General features: G+C 39.6%; 1 protein-coding gene across 16 annotated transcripts in view; it reads left to right on the top strand.

Moving 5' to 3' along the window:
* Window positions 1-19,738, top strand: part of C3H11orf65 (chromosome 3 C11orf65 homolog) — a 213,110-nt gene that overhangs the window by 58,588 nt on the left and 134,784 nt on the right. For 14 of the 16 annotated variants that reach the window (XM_055273027.2, XM_063636501.1, XM_063636508.1 and 11 more), the window contains 3 exons: window positions 5,172-5,225; window positions 5,358-5,558; window positions 6,756-6,886. In XM_055273027.2, the coding sequence (XP_055129002.1) occupies window positions 5,172-5,225; window positions 5,358-5,558; window positions 6,756-6,886 (386 nt within the window). The remainder of the gene's footprint in view (window positions 1-5,171; window positions 5,226-5,357; window positions 5,559-6,755; window positions 6,887-19,738) is intronic. The other 2 variants (XM_063636503.1, XM_063636504.1) reach the window with 1 other exon arrangement.

Below are 19,738 nucleotides of genomic sequence, written 5' to 3'. Positions count from 1 at the left end.
TATTTATTGTATTTGTAATTGTTTCCTGTTTGTTCCCATTGTTTTTTTTTTCTGTATTCCTTTATTTTTCTGCCTTCTCTGGTTTTAATTGAGCATTTTATATGATTTCATGTGTATGTTTTACATGTAAATAGGCTAAAGAACCCAAATGAAAGCAAAGGTTGTCAGACTGACAAAAACCCCATCTGTTTATTATTTTTGAGGCATACTTTAAACAATAAGAATATAAAACAATAAGAATAAGACAATGGAAAAATATACATCATGCAAACTTTAATTAAAAGAAAGTCAGACCAGGCGCGGTGCTCAAGCCTGTAATCCCAACACTTTGGGAGGCCGAGGTGGGTGGATAACTTGAGGTCAGGCATTTGAGACCAGCTTGGCCAACATGGTGAAACCCCGTCTCTACTAAAAATATAAAATTTAGTCAGGCAAAAGTTAATCCCAGTTACTTGGGAAGCTGAGGCAGGAGAACCACTTGAACCTGGGAGGCAGAGGTTTCAGTGAGCTGAGATCATACCACTGCACTCCAGCCTAGATGGCAGAGCAAAACTCCATCTCAAAAAAAAAAAAAAAGAAAGAAAAAGAAAATCAGTGTCTTTATGTTAGTATTGGACAAATTAAGCTTTAAGGGATAAAGTTTTGTGAGATATAAAGAGAGCAGTTTCATAATGATAGTTCAATAGAGAAATATAAAAATTCTGTACTTATAAGACAAAAACTTACATAATTACCAGAAGAAATACAGTAATCATCAAGCATAGTCGAAGATTTTAACACAACTCTCTTGGTAAACTGATAGAATCAAGCATGCAAAAAAATTTAGTACAGGTATTGTAGATTTTAAATTCTTTACCTAATTGATATATAGAGAGAACACTGTCACTACTTTTGCAACACTGCAAAATGTCTACAGTTCTGCAAAAGTAATGTTGTTTTTTTTTTTTTTGAGACAGAGTCTCGCTCTGTCGCCCGGGCTGGAGTGCAGTGGCGCAATCTCGGCTCACTGCAAGCTCCGCCTCCTGGGTTCACGCCGTTCTCCTGCCTCAGCCTCCGGTAATGTTGTTTTTAAGTGCACAGAAAATGTTTCCCATAATAGATCACATGCTTGGATTTAATGAAAGTCTCAACAAATTTCCAAGTTTTGAAATCACAGAGAATGTTTTCTAGTCCCAGTGGAATTAAACTAAAAATTAATGAGAATACAGAAGTAGAAAACCACCAAATTTTTGCAAATTAAGCACATGAAATTAAATAATCTATGGATTAAAAGAGAAAATTAGAATATATTTTATACTAAGTCATAATGAAAATACGACATCAAAACTTGTGGAATGTGTCTAAAGTAGAGCTCAGACAGAAATTTATACCTCTAAATGCAAATATTAGAAAAGAAGAAAAATTAAAAATCAATTTACAAAGTTTACACTTCAAGCTAGAAAAAGATAACCAAATTAATACCAAAGAAAGTAAAAGGAAGGGGGCCGGGCATGGTGGCTCATGCCTGTAATCCCAGCAGTTTGGGAGGCCAAGGCAGGGGGATCATGAGGTCAGGAGTTCAAGACCAGCCTGACCAACATGGTGAAACCCCGTCTCTACTAAAAATACGAAAAAATTAGCCAGTCGTGGTCGCATGTGCCTGTAATCCCACCTACTCAGGAGGCTGAGGCAGGAGAATTGCTTGAACTCAGGAGGCAGAGGTTTCAGTGAGCCCAGATCGGGCCACTGCACCCCAGACTGGGCGGAAGAGCAAGACTCTGTCTCAAAAAAAAAAAAGAAAAGAAAAGAAAAGAAAAAAGTAAAAGGAAGGAAATAGTGAAGATAAAATCAGAAATCGATGAACAGAAAGTAGAAGTGGCTGGCAGGGTGGTTCACGCCTGTAATCCCAGCAATTTGGGAAGCCAAGGTGCACAGATCACTTGAGCCCAGGAGTTTGAGACCAGCCTGGGCAACATGGAGAAATCCCTTACCTACAAAAAATAAAAAAAATTAGCCTGTCACGGTGGTGCGTGCCTGTAGTCTCAGCTACTTGGAATGGTTAGGTGGAAGGATCAGTTGAGCCAGGGAGGTTGAGGCTGCATTGAACCATGATGGTGCCACTATGCAAATAAAAGCCAGTTGGTTCATTGAATATGTTAATAAAATTGATAAACCACTAGCATGACTGATAGATCCATATGGCCAATAAGCATATGCAAGGTGCTCAGCATGGTTAGTCATAAGAAAATACAATTAAAAACTACAATGAGCTACCATTATAACCCCACCAGAATGGGTAAAATTAGGATTGACAGTACCAAATGTTGATAAGGAGACAGAGCAACCAGAACTCTCATATATTGCTGGTGGGGGGTTGTTAGAAAAATTTGGAAAACTCTTTGGTAGTCACTAGTACAGCAAATTACAGATGCTCCTTGGCTTATGGCAGGGTTATGTTAAGATGAACTCATTGTAAGGTGAAAATATCATAAGTAAAAACTGCATTTAATATACCTAACCTGCCAAACATAACTTACCAATTTAACTTAGTCTATACTGTAGAGCAGCAGTCCTAACTTTTTGGTGCCAGGGACCGATTTAGCGGAAGATAATTTTACTACAGACTTGGGATGTGGAGGATGGTTTTGGGATGAAACTGTTCCACTGCAAATCATCAGGCATTAGATTCTCATAAGGCATGTGCAACCTAGATCCTGTGCATGTGCAGTTCACAAGAGGGTTTGTGCATCTATGGGAATCTAATGCTGCTGCTGATCTGACAGGATGGGGAGCTCAGGCAGCAATGCTCCTGCCACTCACCTCCTGCTGTGTGGCCCAGTCCTAACAGGCCATGCATGGACTGGTACCAGTCCATGGCCCGGGGGTTGGGGACCCCTGCTGTAGAGTATCAGTTGTTTACCCTCGTGATCATGTGGCTGACTGGAAGCTGTGGCTTGCTGCCACTGCCCAGCATCACAACAAGAGCATCATACCACATATTGCTAGCCTGGGAAAAGATCAAAATTCAAAATGTGAAGTATGATTTCTACTGAATGCGTATCACTTTCACAGCATTGTAGTCAAAATTGTAAGTTGAACCACTTTAAGTCGGGGCCATCTGTATACTTACATACCGTATATACCTCATGACCTCTCACGTTTCATTCCTGGGTATGTAACAAAGAGAAATGATTGCTATAACCCACAGAAGACATGAAAATGAATGTTCACAGTAGTTTTATTCATTTTAACCCAAAACTAGAGACATATCAAATGTCCAACAATAATATAAATTGTCATATATTCTATTATATGATGGAATGGTAGATAGCAGTGAAAAAGAACTAACTGCTGCTATCTACAACTACATACACGAATCTTAGAGATTTATCACAGATTCATGTTGAGCAAAATAAGCCAAGCACAAGAGAGTACAATACATATGTGAAAATTCATGGAGCTGTACACTTAAGATCCATCCACCTTAGTGAAAAAAATGTGTATATATTATTATGGCTCAAATATAGAAAATATGTTTTATAACAGGATCTCACACTTCATATTTGAATTCATAAAAGTTTTAGTCAAGAGAAGATTATTCTGCAAAATTAATGTTGTCTTTAAGACTCTATAGGTTGAATAACATCTATTTTCCGATCTAACCTGATATGATCAGGAGACAAGATTGAACTGTCTTCTGATAAAGGACCAAGAATTTTTTTCTCTACTTTCCATTTGGTGCTGCATACCAAACTAAAATCTAGAAAACCTATTATATACAATTCTTACATTATTTTATTTTATTTTATTTATTTATTTATTGAGACAGAGTCTCTGTCGCCCAGGCTGGAGTGCAGTGGTGCAATCTCTGCTCACTGCAGCCTCCACCTCCCTGGTTCAAGCGATTCTCCTGCCTCAGCCTCCAGCATAGCTGGAATTACAGGCACCCGACACCACACCCAGCTAATTTTTGTATTTTTAGTAGAGACAGGGTTTCACCATGTTGGCCAGGCTGGCTTTGGAACTCCTGACCTCAAACGATCCACCCTCCTTGGCCTCCCAAAGTGTTGGGATTACAGGTGTGAGCCACCACGCCCGGCCCAGAATTTTAAACATGGATTTTTAAATTTAACAATAGCTAATTAGGAAAGGTCATCTACTGTTGAATTTAAGTTGATCAGTCATAGTTTTTTCTTTGAATTTACCTGCAAGATAGTATTTTATATGTATTATTTGAGGAGTTATTTAAAAGTTAAGTTTTATGACTAAAAAATTACTTGGCTTTTATGTTTATATATTGCATAAAGAGGAAACAGTTTGGTATCATTTTTTCATTTACCATAGATGTCCATAAGAAACTAAGTCCTTAGCTCATAAAATATTTTCTTTTCTTTTCTTTCTTTTCTTTTTTTTTTTTTTTTTTTTTGAGACAGAGTCTCACTCTGTCGCCCAGGCTGGAGTGCAGTGGCGCGATCTTGGCTCACTGCAAACTCCGCCTCCTGGGTCCATGCCATTCTCCTGCCTCAGCCTCCTGAGTAGCTGGGACTACAGGTGCCTGCCACCGTGCTCAGCTAATTTTTTGTATTTTTAGTAGAGACGGGGTTTCACTGTGGTCTCGATCTCCTGACCTCATGATCCGCCCACCTCGGCCTCCCAAAGTTCTGGGATTACAGGTGTGAGCCACCATGGCTGGCCTCATAAAATATTTTCTAATTCCAAAAAAACATTTTTAAATGGCTGAGCACAGTGGCTCATGCCTGTAATCTTAGCACTTTGGGAGGCCAAGAATTCGAGACCAGCCTGGCAACATAGAAAGACTCTTGTCTCCACACAAAAAAAAAAAAAAAAAAAAAAAAAAAAAAATTAGCCAGGCATGGTGGTGCACACCTGTAGTCTCAGCTATCTGGGAGGCCAAGATGGGAGCATTGCTTGAGCCCAAGAGGTTAAGGCTGCAGTGAGCTGAGATCGTGCCACCGCACTCCAGCCTGGGCAACAGAGTGAAATCCCATCTCAAAAAAATTTTTTAAACAATTTTTCTAATTTAAAATGGATTATTTGAGGTTGGTTCACCTGACCTATTTCCTAAATAGTCAATATTTAGCAATTATTTAAAATAATAGAGTGAGAAATAGTGAATTGATACATACAGAATCCTGAAGAATAATATTTAAGAATAATATATTTTCTTATAGGCAGAGCTTCTAGATGCTGCTGCTGGCATTCATGTGCGATTCAGATTAGGTGGAGTAAGTATGGATGAATGCTTATTTAGTAGTTTTAAAACACATTTTTATGAAATTGAAACAATGTAATTTTTTAAAATGTAAAACATTTTTGTAGTTACATTACAATGGTTCTTTGAACTTTTCTATCTACAGGTTAAATTTCCACCTGATATATACTATAAGATTTTTACTCACAGACCTATTGAAGATCTGTGTGCTAACAGCCCTAGAAATTATGCAAAACTTCCAGCAAAGCATACATCTTGTAATAAAAATGATCATCTTCAGGAAGAGGATCATAGTGGCTGGTATCATCGTATAGAAAACAATGGCTGGAGGCCAGTTTCTGATACGGTAAGAAAAGAGAAATGTTAATTTTTAATCTTACATATTTAGAAACCCATTTATCTTTTCAAAAATTAATTTTAAAATTATTTTTTAAAATAATAAATCCTAGTAATTTAATTGATAAATTTTGCTTAAGTTAGCTACTCAGGGGTTGCTAATAATACTTCAAGGCACAGCAATTTATCTTTTTCTTATTACATTTATTTCTACTTTTAATTATCAGCTTTGAATCTAGGCCATCTTTAGATACTCTCTGGTACTCAGCAGATTATATACCCAGTATACAGATTGTAGAATTTGGTATGTTGAATATATTAACACTAAATATGACCCGGCACTGTGGCTCATGCCTGTAATCCCAGCACTTTGAGCTGAGATGGCACCACTGCACTCCAGCCTGAGCGACAGAGTGAGACTCTGTCTCAAAAAACAAACTAACAACAACAACAAAAACAAAAGAATATACCAAGTATGAAAAGTGAAAATGATCAAGGTATGAATTCATTCACTTGTTTAATAATAAACTATTGCATATCAACCATATACCAGACATTGTTCTGGATGCAGGGGATAGACTTAAGTAGTTTGCCTTTCAATTAGGGAGACAGTCAAGTAAACAGGATATTTCAGTACAGTGTAGTAAACATGTTAACTGGTTTAATAAGGGCAAATATATAGTGTTTGGAATGATTAACAAACTCTCCTTATTATCTAGGGTATGTGTGATAGAGCAGGGGGAATGAGTTGGAAGGGGGAAAATAGACAACCAGTTAGGAGAAAATGTCATAACGGGGAAACCACAAAGTCTTAGGACATGGTACAGGGACTTCTGCATTCCTGAAGGGTGGCTGTACTCCTTGAGGGTTAGAGCCATTAAAAGCAATCAGCACTAAGAGTAGGTCAGGTCTATTCATGTGAGAAGATGAGACACTCTTAGAATATATCTGTTTATCCATTCAACAAACACTTACTAAGCACCTCAGTACACTAGTACTTTGTTGATCTATCTGTAGCATGTGTTTCTGAAGGCTGAGTGTACTACTCGCCCATCAGTTAATTAGAAATACCTTGAAAGTATCTATCCTCTCCTCTATTTCTGTCTTGGCATATTCCTACTGAACACATAGAAGTTCTTATCTATTGCCAGATAACCTCACAATCAATATTTCAACATTTTGTATATTCATTTTTGTTTCTCAATAGTTTTGGCTATCTACTGATGGTATGGTGGTGGAAGACAAAAAGGAAAGTGAATTCCATTTCTCTAAACTGAAGAGAAGGCAAGACTTGGAAAAGAAAAGAAAACTTAGAAAAATAGAGTGGATGAGGCAAATGTAAGTTGATGAAACATTTACTAAGGAAATATGTAGTATTTTGAGAAAAAAACAAATTTGAAATGAGGTATTGCTCCTCACAAGAGGGCATTAGCTGCAGGGCGTCTGCCCGCAGATCCTGACCCAAGCGACGGATGAATAAAACGCACACTGACACACAGATATTCTGTTTTGCCAGTCCTGCTGAGTGTCCAACTGCCTACACACCAAGAGAGGCTTGTCACTGTGGCTGGACCCCATCAGCTAGGGAGACTCATTTATTCATTAAGATTAGTTAACAAAAGCTTGAGTGAACGCCATTAGAGGCTAACTGACATTGTGGACTTCCCGAGTAAAAAGCACACATCAAAGGCTTGTCTTAGGACCACATGAGTAAACAAGCTAACTAGATAAAACTTCCCCACATCCCATTGTTTACTACTTTAATCTTTTTAACTAAAGGTAATGGGACCAGGCTGCCTTTGGCCCGGTCTGTTACTGAGGTCATGTGAAAACCCTCAGGCCTTCCAAAAAGGTTTTGTGGCCATGATAACTAATATTTTTCCCAGCAGCCTGATCAAATCCCAACATTGGAGAACTATACTGCCTGATTTCAAGACTTATAAAGCTACTGTAATCATGACATTGTGATATTGGCATATAGACAGAAATATAGGTCAATGGAACAGAATATGGAACTGTGAAATAAACCCCCATGTAGCCGGGTGCGGTGGCTCACGCCTGTAATCCCAGCACTTTGGGAGGCCGAGGTGGGCGGATCACGAGATCGGGAGATCGAGACCATACTGGCTAACGCAGTGAAACCCTGTCTCTAGTTAAAAATACAAAAAAAAAAAAAAAAAATTAGCCAGGCGTGGTGGCAGGCGCCTGTAGTCCCAGCTACTTGGGAGGCTGAGGCAGGAGAATGGCGTGAACCTGGGAGGCGGAGCTTGCAGGGAGCCGAGATCGCGCCACTGCACTCCAGCCTGGGTGACAGAGCGAGACTCCGTCTCGAAACAAACACAAAAAAGTATCAAAGACAGAAAGTGGAAGTTACAAGGCTTTTTAAGGCCTTATCTTGGAAGTCACAGCAACATTTATTCTGCATTCCATTGGTCAAACTCAAGTCCTAACAGGCCTAACGGGGTCAAGTAAAAGGTGGGACTCACAGGAAGTTCCATATACATTACAGCTTCACTTGCAGTACAGAGGGGAAGGGAAATCCTTCTACTGGGACAGAACCTCAAGTAGCATACCTGGTTGTATATTGTGCCTGGAAGAAAAGATGGCCAGAAGTGTAGATCTACAGATGGATGGTGACTGATGGTTTGACTGGATGGTCAGGGATTTGGAAAGAACATGGTTAGAAAATTGGTGACAAGTGGTCTGGGGAAGAGGTATGTTCAGACTTCTCCAGATGGGCACCAAGTGAGAAGATGCTTGTGTCCTATGTGAATGCTCACCAAAGAACAATCTCAACAGAGAAGAATCTTAATAATCAGGTGAGCAAGATGACTCATTCCTTGGAATCAGTCAGCCTTTCCCCCCAGCCGCTGCTATCCTCGCACTATCCAGCCTGGGCAACAGAGCGAGACTCTGTCTCAAAAAAATAAATAAATAAACCCCCATGTATATTGTTAATTAATTTTCAACAGAGGTGCCAAGGGAACTTAATTGGGAAAAAATAGTCTTTTCAACAAATTGGATTTTCAAATGCAGAAAAATGAAACTTGAGTGTTATCTTACAGCATGTGTAAAATTAACTGAAAAGAGATCATAGATCTAAATATAAGAGCAAAAACCATAAAGCGTCTAAAAGTAATTGAAGGAGAAAATCTTAGTGCTTTTTGTTCTGGCCAGGATTTTTTAAAGAGGACACAGAAGCCAGGAACTATAAAAGAAACAATTTTAAATTTTACTTCATCAATAGCCGGGCATGGTGGTGTGTGCCTGTAATCCCAGCTATTTGGGAGGCTGAGGCAGGAGAATCACTTGAACCCTGGATGCGGAGGTTGCAGTGAGCCAAGATTGTGCCAGTGCACTCCAGCCTGGGTAACAAGAGTGAAACTTTGTCTCAAAAAAAAAAAAAAAAAAATTTTACTTCATCAAAATTAAAAGCTTTTGTTCTTTGATTGACATGTTACAAAAATAAAAATGCAAGCCATAGACAGGGATAAAACATTTGCAAAATATATGTCTGACAAAGTTCTTGAATCAAGAATATGTAAAAAAAAAAAAAAAACCTCTCAATCACATTTTAAAGTGGGCAAAAAAATTGAATAAACACTCTATCAGTGAAGATATATACATAGCAAATTAGCATAACTCAACCAGTGACTATCATTAATCATTAGAGAAGTGCTAACTAAAACTATAATGAGATACCACTACACACCCACTAGAATGACTAAAATAGTCTGTCATGCCAATTGTTGGCAAGATAGGGAGCAAATGCAAATTTGAATGTGTACTTCAGAAAACGGCTTGACAGGTTTTTTTTTAAACAAGTAAACACACCAAATATTCTATCTAGTCATTCCACCCCTACATATTTACCCAAGAGAAATAAAAACATGTCCACAGAAAGATTGTATGTGAATGTTCATAGCTGGTTTATTTGTCATTGTAATAGCGAAAAACCAGAAACAGCACAAATGTGCATCAGCAGGTGAATGGATAAGCAAGTGGTAGGATATCTGCACAAAGGAATACAACTCAGCAGTACAACAGAATGAACTACTGATACACAGAATGGCATGGACGAACCTCAAAATAATGCTGAATGAAATAAATCTGTCAAAAAAGAGTACATACTATGTGATTCCATTCACATACAATTCTAGAAGACACAAATCTGAAGTGACACAAAGCAGATCAGCAGTCTGGAGATAAGAAAGAGGAAAAAGAGAGAGATTCCAAAGGAGTACAAGGAAACGTCAGAGGGTGATGGATAGATTTATTTTTTATTGTAGTGATGGATTTACAGGTATATAGACGTCAAAACTGTACATTGTACAATTTAAATATGTGTAGTTGTACATCAACCATACCTCAATAAAATAGTAAAAAAAAAATTTAAAAACCTGTGCAGAAAATCAGAAGACCTCCCTGGCAGCTCTGAAGTGGTCCTTTATCTCATGGTCACAGCATGGGTTGAGGGCAACCCTGGGTTCCATTGCAAGGGTCACAGGGTTACAATGCCCACAGTACTACCAGATGCTTAACTCTGGCACGTCTTTTGCACTAAGATAAGGTCATTAGTGGGGAAGAAGTAGAACCCTGAGGCCTGGGATTAGGACATTTGGGCAAACATACACAAGGCTAAGAATCTTGAACTTTCAAAGTGCCTTGTTGGTGTAGGGACCGTTGCTCTCCCTTTTGAGGGAAGCAGCCATTTTCTGCATAAAAGCCTTTCAGTCACTGCACTGGCACAGTTGCCACACACACTTAAGCTTATTCTCCTCAGGACTCCCCCTCTACTATTTCTCATTGCCTTTAGCTCACAATGAGATTTGTATTTCAGGACAGCCCAGACAGAGGTACAAGGTCCACTCCAAGAGGAGATAGTTTATAAACCAGAAGAGTTACAAGAAATTACTAATCTATATTGCCAGGAGTCTCAGAAGCATTGTGTGAGGGTGGATTCTAAGGTTGTTAGATCATGAGTTGGCTGGGCCGAACTTACTGATATGGCCATACTCACCTGGGATTGTGGATTTAATGTTTTGGCCAGAAATTATGTTAATGGTCTATTAAGTTAGCTAGTCAAAGCCTGATTTAGGTAGAGCCAACCAAAGTTCTACCTTTGCAAAATGCTGGAACTTCTCTGGTATACTGTAGTGTAGCAGGATTGGTAAGGAATCAGAGACCGATGGGGTTGAGGAGGATATTTATTATTTTAGGTGTACCAGCCCAGTCGGATTAACATCCAAAGGAATGAGCCCTGAACAAAGAGTTAAGTTACCTTTTAAGCATTTCATGGTGTTGGGGAAGATCTGTGCAGGGGGAAGCATATTACAGAAGCGAGAAACAAAGATAGTTATTCAATTAATTGAGACATGCATTACATCATTTCTTACTTTTCAAGGAAAACATGTTTTATGACTTAAGTTTATCTGTCTAGTGACCTTGCAGCTGCACAGCTAGAGAAACAGGGTCTTCACAATGCCTGGGAAAGGAGGAGAGATAAGGCTCACTAGCCACAGAAAAACAGACAGTTAATTTTTAAAGGACTCCAGCTCTTTCTCCTTCTCAGGGGGAATTGGGTTTTCTTACGTACAGCTGAGTTTCTGTTTACACATTCTTATTTTTTTCTAATTCCTCTTCCATTAGAAAAAGGATTTCTAAAAGTTCAGGGAATTGTGTATTTGTTTCTGTTATGTGCAATCTACTAAATCAATGTCCAGCTATCGCCCCAGGAAGTCCCAGGAGATACCTTTTTCGTCAAGCTATGAAGTAATAGCTTGGTGAGGGGAGCAGCATATTTCTTTTTTTTTCTTTTTTTTCTTTTATTATACTTTAGGTTTTAGGGTACATGTGCACAATGTGCAGGTTTGTTACATATGTATCCATGTGCCGTGTTGGTTTACTGCACCCATTAACTCGTCGTTTAGCATTAGGTATATCTCCTAATGCTGTCCCTCCCTCCTCCCCGCAACCCACAACAGTCCCCGGAGTGTGATATTCCCCTTCCTGTGTCCATGAGTTTCTCATTGTTCAGTTCCCACCTATGAGTGAGAACATGCGGTGTTTGGTTTTTTGTCCTTGTGATAGTTTACTGAGAATGATGTTTTCCAGTTTCATCCATGTCCCTACAAAGGACGTGAACTCATCATTTTTTATGGCTGCATAGTATTCCATGGTGTATATGTGCCACATTTTCTTAATCCAGTCTATCATTGTTGGACATTTGGGTTGGTTCCAAGTCTTTGTTATTGTGAATAGTGCTGCAACAAACATACGTGTGCATGTGTCTTTATAGCAGCATGATTTATAGTCTTTTGGGTATATACCCAGTAATGAGATGGCTGGGTCAAATGGTATTTCTAGTTCTAGATCCCTGAGGAATCGCCACACTGACTTCCACAATGGTTGAACTAGTTTACAGTCCCACCAACAGTGTAAAAGTGTTCCTATTTCTCCACATCCTCTCCAGCACCTGTTGTTTCCTGACTGTTTAATGATGGCCATTCTAACTGGTGTGAGATGGTATCTCACTGTAGTTTTGATTTGCATTTCTCTGATGGCCAGTGATGACGAGCATTTTTTCATGTGTTTTTTGGCTGCATAAATGTCTTCTTTTGAGAAGTGTCTGTTCATGTCCTTCACCCAGTTTTTGATGGGGTTGTTTGTTTTTTTCTTGTAAATTTGTTTGAGTTCATTGTAGATTCTGGATATTAGCCCTTTGTCAGATGAGTAGGTTGCAAAAATTTTCTCCCATTCTGTAGGTTGCCTGTTCACTCTGATAGTAGTTTCTTTTGCTGTGCAGAAGCTCTTTAGTTTAATTAGATCCCATTTGTCAATTTTGGCTTTTGTTGCCATTGCTTTTGGTGTTTTAGACATGAAGTCCTTGCCCATGCCTATGTCCTGAATGGTATTGCCTAGGCTTTCTTCTAGGGTTTTTATGGTTTTAGGTCTAACATGTAAGTGTTTAATCCATCTTGAATTAATTTTTGTATAAGGTGTAAGGAAGGGATCCAGTTTCAGCTTTCTACATATGGCTAGCCAGTTTTCCCAGCACCATTTATTAAATAGGGAATCCTTTCCCCATTTCTTGTTTTTGTCAGGTTTGTCAAAGATCAGATGGTTGTAGATATGTGGCATCATTTCTGAGGGCTCTGTTCTGTTCCATTGATCTATGTCTCTGTTGTGGTACCAGTACCATGCTGTTTTGGTTACTGTAGCCTTGTAGTATAGCTTGAAGTCAGGTAGCGTGATGCCTCCAGCTTTGTTCTTTTGGCTTAGGATTGATTTGGTGAGCGGGCTCTTTTTTGGTTCCATATGAACTTTAAAGTAGTTTTTTCCAATTCTGTGAAGAAAGTTATTGGTAGCTTTATGGGGATGGCATTGAATCTATAAATTACCTTGGGCAGTATGGCCATTTTCACGATATTGATTCTTCCAACCCATGAGCATGGAATGTTCTTCCATTTGTTTGTATCCTCTTTTATTTCATTGAGCAGTGGTTTGTAGTTCTCCTTGAAGAGGTCCTTCACATCCCTTGTAAGTTGGATTCCTAGGTATTTTATTCTCTTTGAAGCAATTGTGAATGGGAGTTCACTCATGATTTGGCTCTCTGTTTGTCTGTGATTGGTGTACAAGAATGCTTGTGATTTTTGTACATTGATTTTGTATCCTGAGACTTTGCTGAAGTTGCTAATCAGCTTAAGGAGATTTTGGGCTGAGACGATGGGGTTTTCTAGATATACAATCATGTCATCTGCAAACAGGGACAATTTGACTTCCTCTTTTCCTAATTGAATACCCTTTATTTCCTTCTCCTGCCTGATTGCCCTGGCCAGAACTTCCAGCACTATGTTGAATAGGAATGGTGAGAGAGGGCATCCCTGTCTTGTGCCAGTTTTCAAAGGGAATGCTCCCAGTTTTTGCCCATTCAGTATGATATTGGCTGTGGGTTTGTCATAGATAGCTCTTATTATTTCGAGATACGTCCCATCAATACCTAGTTTATTGAGAGTTTTTAGCATGAAGGGTTGTTGAATTTTGTCAAAGGCCTTTTCTGCATCTATTGAGATAATCATGTGGTTTTTGTCTTTGGTTCTGTTTATATGCTGGATTACATTTATTGATTTGCGTATGTTGAACCAGCCTTGCATCCCAGGGATGAAGCCCACTTGATCATGGTGGATAAGCTTTTTGATGTGCTGCTGGATTCGGTTTGCCAGTATTTTATTGAGAATTTTTGCATCAATGTTCATCAAGGATATTGGTCTGAAATTCTCTTTTTTGGTTATGTCTCTGCCAGGCTTTGGTATCAGGACGATGCTGGCCTCATAAAATGTGTTAGGGAGGATTCCCTCTTTTTCTATGGATTGGAATAGTTTCAGAAGGAATGGTACCAGTTCCTCCTTGTACCTCTGGTAGAATTCGGCTGTGAATCCATCAGGTCCTGGACTCTTTTTGGTTGGTAAGCTATTGATTATTGCCACAATTTCAGAGCCTGTTATTGGTCTATTCAGAGATTCAACTTCTTCCTGGTTTAGTCTTGGGAGGGTTTATTTGTTGAGGAGTTTATCCATTTCTTCTAGATTTTCTAGTTTATTTGCGTAGAGGTGTTTGTAGTATTCTCTGATAGTAGATTGTATTTCTGTGGGATCGGTGGTGATAACCCCTTTTTCATTTTTTATTGCATCTATTCGATTCTTCTCTCTTTTCTTCTTTATTAGTCTTGCTAGTGGTCTATCAATTTTGTTGATCTTTTCAAAAACCAGCTCCTGGATTCATTAATTTTTTGAAGGGTTTTTTTGTGTCTCTATTTCCTTCAGTTCTGCTCTGATTTTAGTTATTTCTAGCCTTCTGCTAGCTTTTGAATGTGTTTGCTCTTGCTTTTCTAGTTCTTTTAATTGTGATGTTAGGGTGTCAATTTTGGATCTTTCCTGCTTTCTCTTGTGGGCATTTAGTGCTATAAATTTCCCTCTACACACTGCTTTGAATGTGTCCCAGAGATTCTGGTATGTTGTGTCTTTGTTCTCGTTGGTTTCAAAGAACATCTTTATTTCTGCCTTCATTTCATTATGTACCCGGTAGTCATTCAGAAGCAGGTTGTTCTGTTTCCATGTAGTTGAGCGGTTTTGACTGAGTTTCTTAATCCTGAGTTCTAGTTTGATTGCACTATGGTCTGAGAGACAGTTTGTTATAATTTCTGTTCTTTTACATTTGCTGAGGAGAGCTTTACTTCCAATTATGTGGTCAATTTTGGAATAGGTGTGGTGTGGTGCTGAAAAAAATGTATATTCTGTTGATTTGGCAGAACTCTTTTTTTTTTCTTCTTTGAGACGGAGTTTCACTCTGTCACCCAGGCTGGAGTGCAGTGGCGCAATCTCGGTTCACTGCAACCTCTGCCTCCCGGGTTGAAGCAATTCTCCTGTCTCACCCTCCCGAGTAGCTGGGATAACAGGCATGTGCCACCATGCCTGGCTAATTTTTTTTGTATTTTTAGTAGAGGCAGGGTTTCATCATATTGGCGAGGCTGGTCTTGAACTCCTGACCTTGTGATCTGCCTGCCTCGGCCTCCCAAAGTGCTGGGATTACAGGCGTGAGCCACCACGTCTGGCCCAGGATCAGCATATTTCTTGATGAACTCTGTGGTGGCTGTCCTTTACAAGGCTGGAGATGACAGTGGGGAAAGCTGTGATGGAACTGGTTCCTTTAGTTCACTGGGACTAATGGAACTTTGAAGTGGTAGAGGTCAGCTGATGGCACAATTGCAGCGAGGCTTCCAGATGTGGCTTCTTCAACAGCAAATCAACACAGCCCCTGGCACCTGGTGTGCTGCAATTGACCTGGCAAATGTGTTCTTTCCCATCCCAATCACTAAGCAATAGGAGAAGCAGTCTGTATTTTCATGGAAGAACAGAGTGTGTTTTTATATCTTGTTCCCGAAGATACATCAGCTTTCCTGGTCTTGTCCCCAGGGGCTTGTACATCTGTTTCCATAGAACGTTATGCCTGTCCATTACATTGATGACCTTACCTTGATTGGATGTGGTGAGCAGGAAATAACAGCTCCTTGGTGGCTTAGTAGGACAAATGCACACTAAAAGGAAGCAGATAAACTTTGCAAAAAGTTAAGTATCTGGCATTAACTGAAGCTTAAAGACATTTGAGATATCCTTTCAAAAATGAGAGACAAGTTACTGTACCTTGTACCATCCATCTTGAAGAAGCACAACACTTAGAGGCCCTCTCTCAATTTGAGAGCTAACATATGACATATTTTGGGCATGCTGCTCCAACCCCTTTACTAGGTGATCTAATAAAGCAAGCTGCCTCCAATGGGACACGGAGCAAGAAAGAGGTGTGTAGCAGATCCACAATGTGGTCAAGCTGCTCTACAACTTAGGCTTTATGGCCCAGCAGTCCCAACAGCATTAGAAATGTCCGTGGTAATGAAAAACTGTAGAGTCTCTAAAGAGACCTAATGGGAGAATCACAGCACAGACCTCTAGGGTTTAGGAAGAAGGCAGTGAATTCCTTCCTCTGCCAGGAGCTATATTCCATTTGAAAATCTGTTCCAGATTTGCAACTGGCTCCTGGTAGAGACTGGATGCTTGACAATAAGATACCAAGTGCTATGATCATGAACTGACCTGGGATTTATCTAATCAATTAAACCATAAAATTGAGAGTATGAGCACTGTTTCAGTATAAAATAAATTTGGTCTGTGTGGGAATGAGTCTGATAAGGTCCAGAAGGCCCAAGTAAGCTGCATGAACAGGTGGCTTATACTCCTGCAACCACTACTTAACGCTGCATTGCCTCCACATCATCTCCATACCTTTGGCTTCATAGGGAGTCCCCATGACAAGTTAACAGGGAGGAATATGTTGGAGGAATAAGTTGGATCTATACAGGATGCTGCATCATCTAAAATGGACGGTTAATGATTTCAGTTCCTCGGTTGGCCCAGAAAATGATCAAAAGATATCCTTCCAGTGGGCACAACTTCAGGTGGTATGTTTGGTTTTCCACTTCATTTGAAGAGGAAACAGCCTGAGGTAGGGATCTCATTGACTGTGCTGACCAACATTTATAGTTTCCCAACTGATCAACATTTGCAAAGAATAAAATTGGAAAATTGGTGAGTATAGGTCAGGGTAGAGGTATACTCAGAATGGATACAAAGTATATTTTTGTCCCATGTGAATGCCCTCCAAAGGGCTTATATGAGGCAGACAGCTCTTTGTAATCAGATAAACAAGATGATCCATCCTGTGAATGTCAGTTTTTCCCCCTGGCACCTCAGTGGTTGCACCGTGGAGTCTTGTCCAAAGTGGCCAGGATTACAGGGATGGAGGTTTTATATAGACTCAACAACTTGGTCTTCCCCTCACCAAAGTTGTTCTGGCTACAGTCACAGCTGACTGTATAGCAAAGGCCATTGCTTTGCCCCCAGTAATTAGATATGCTGGCTAGTTGGTGACAGGCTGATTAAAATAGACCATTCCCATAATAGAGGAGGCATCCATTTGTCCTCACAGTGATAGACAACTATTCTGGATATTAATTTTATTTCTCTGCCTGCATTACTTCTGGCAACAACCCCTCTCATAACAATGCATTATCCATCATCATCATTTTATTTCATACAACGTTGCCTCTAATAGGGGACCTATTAACAGCAAAGGAAGTGTGGTTAGGGGCTGAGAACAACAAAATTCACCTACCATATGTGCCATCACCTAGAAACAGCTGGCTTTGACAGAATGGTGGCATGACTTGCTGAAGCGCCATCACATTACCAGCTGGGAGACAGCATCTGGTGATAAGCCAATGCACATGAAGAATAATATGCATTTTACTTCTTCTTTCCTGTGTTTATTTACCCTCAACACAATCGTCATCCGTAATTGAGCTCTGTATTTCTAATTATATGGGCATTTCTATATCAAACTCAACAGTTCCAAAACTGAATTTCTAATCTTCCCTATCATAAAAGTTGTTTCTTCTCAGTATTTCTTCTGGTCTCAGCTTATGACACCACATTTAGCCAGTCATCCAAGCCAGAAACAGGGCTTATCCTAGATTTATCACTCTTTTAGTGCCTACGTGTAATCTGTCATCAAGTCCTATTAATTCCACTTCCAAAGTATCTCCCAAATCTGATCTTTTCTTTCATTCTCCACTGTAACATCTTATCATTTTTCATCTACCTTCTAATTAGTTTCCTGGTCTCTAGTCTCTTTGTCTTCTCTGTATAAACACTAAACTGATGTTTCTAAGACAGAAATAATTTCTTTACTTAAAATATGTTAAGGGCTCCCCATTACCTACACCTCCCATGATATTTCCTCTCCCTAGGATGCTCAGCTGCATGGCAACAACATCTTCATCTTTTGATACTTGGCCCAAATAGCTCCTTCTGAAACCTTCCCTTACATACCTAAACACAATTAGGTACTTCCTTTTGATGTGCCCCATGGATCTTTTATATACTCAGTGGTCACATTTTTGCAATTAACTGTGTATTTGTCTGCCACCTCCACTAGACTTTGAGTCCCTACAGAGCAGAGACTCTGTTCTATTTATTAGCACAGGATCTCAGACTTAGTTCATGTTTAATGAATATATGTTGCTTATAGAATAAATAAAGGAATGAATGATTTCTTATGACTCGGTGTTACATTTCCTTTTCATAGAGTTGCAGGGAGTGAATGAGAAATTTTACTTTGTGTGCTTTGTTCATTTATGGCATTTAAACACTCTTCATTCTGACTGTTGCTGAGAATCAATAATGAACAAAATCAACAAAATTTTTATTTTTTACCCCTATCTTACTAAAAGAATTCTGGCTTTTAAATCTTGTCCTTTCCTGTGTCCTATAGATCTTAGCTTTCCTCAACCTCCTTTGCAACTTAAGCTTTGATTCTTCCTAGGTCTCTGTTGTTTTAACTTCTCTCTCTGTCATGACCTTAGACAAACATTTCTTATAATATTCTTTCCCTCTAAATGTCCTAGTTTAGAAAGAATATAAGATCATGTTAAGGTGAATACAACTAAAAATGTATTGCAAAATTACCTATGAAGACAAATTTTATGTCTTTTTTTTTTTGAGAAAGAATCTTGCTCTGCTGCCCAGGCTGGAGTACACTGGCACTATGTCAGCTCACTGCAACCTCTGCCTCCGGGTTCAAGCATCCTCCTGCCTCAGCCTCCTGAGTGCCTGGGGCTATAGCTACACGCCACCATGCCCAGCTAATTTTTGTATTTTTAGTAGGGCCTGGGTTTCACCATGTTGGCCAGGCCAGCCTCAAACTCCTGACCTCAAGTGACCTGCCCAACTTGGCCTTTCAAAGTTCTGGGATTACAGGTGTGAGCCACCACCCCAGCCAATTTTAGGTCTTTTTAAAAGTTCATTAGTTTGTTTATAAAACAAATTATGAAGTGATCTTTTATTTCTGATCACTATATTTGAAACACTTTCTACTTGCAAACCTGTTATTTTATCAATATTTATACCATTTAATTATAATAGTAACTTATTTTATTTATTTATTTATTTATTTATTTATTTATTTATTTATTTTGGGACGGAGTCTTGCTCTGTTGCCCAGGCTGGAGTGCGGTGGCGCCATCTCGGCTCACTGCAAGCTCCACCTCCCAGGTTCACGCCATTCTCCTGCCTAAGCCTCCCTAGTAGCTGGGACTACAGGCACCCGCCACCATGCCCAGCTAATTTTTTTTGTATTTTTAGTAGAGGCAGAATTTCACTGTGTTAGCCAGGATTGTCTCGATCTCCTAACCTCGTGATCTGCCCACCTTGGCCTCCCAAAGTGCTGGGAAAAATAAGAGGCCAGGCACAGTGGCTCACACCTGTAATCCCAGCACTTTGGGAGGTGGAGGTGGGCAGATCACTTGAGGTCAGGAGTTTGAGACCAGCCTGGCCAACATGGTAAAACCCCATCTCTACTAAAAATACAAAAATTAGCCAAGCATGGTGGTGCTCTCCTGTGATCCCAGCTAGTTGGAAGGCTGAGGCAGGAGAACTGCTTGAACCCAGGTGGCAGAGGTTACAGTGAGCCAAGATCGTGCCACTGCACTCCAGCTTGGGCAACAGAGCATTTGCTCTCATGGATCATTATCCATTTAAAATCTGATGAAGTCAAAATTTCATGAGGGCAAGGATGTATCTT

This window comes from Symphalangus syndactylus, chromosome 3, assembly GCF_028878055.3.
Source record: "Symphalangus syndactylus isolate Jambi chromosome 3, NHGRI_mSymSyn1-v2.1_pri, whole genome shotgun sequence".
In the NCBI taxonomy this organism is placed as follows: Eukaryota; Metazoa; Chordata; class Mammalia; order Primates; family Hylobatidae; genus Symphalangus; species Symphalangus syndactylus.
This window is presented reverse-complemented; position numbering and strand designations above follow the sequence as displayed.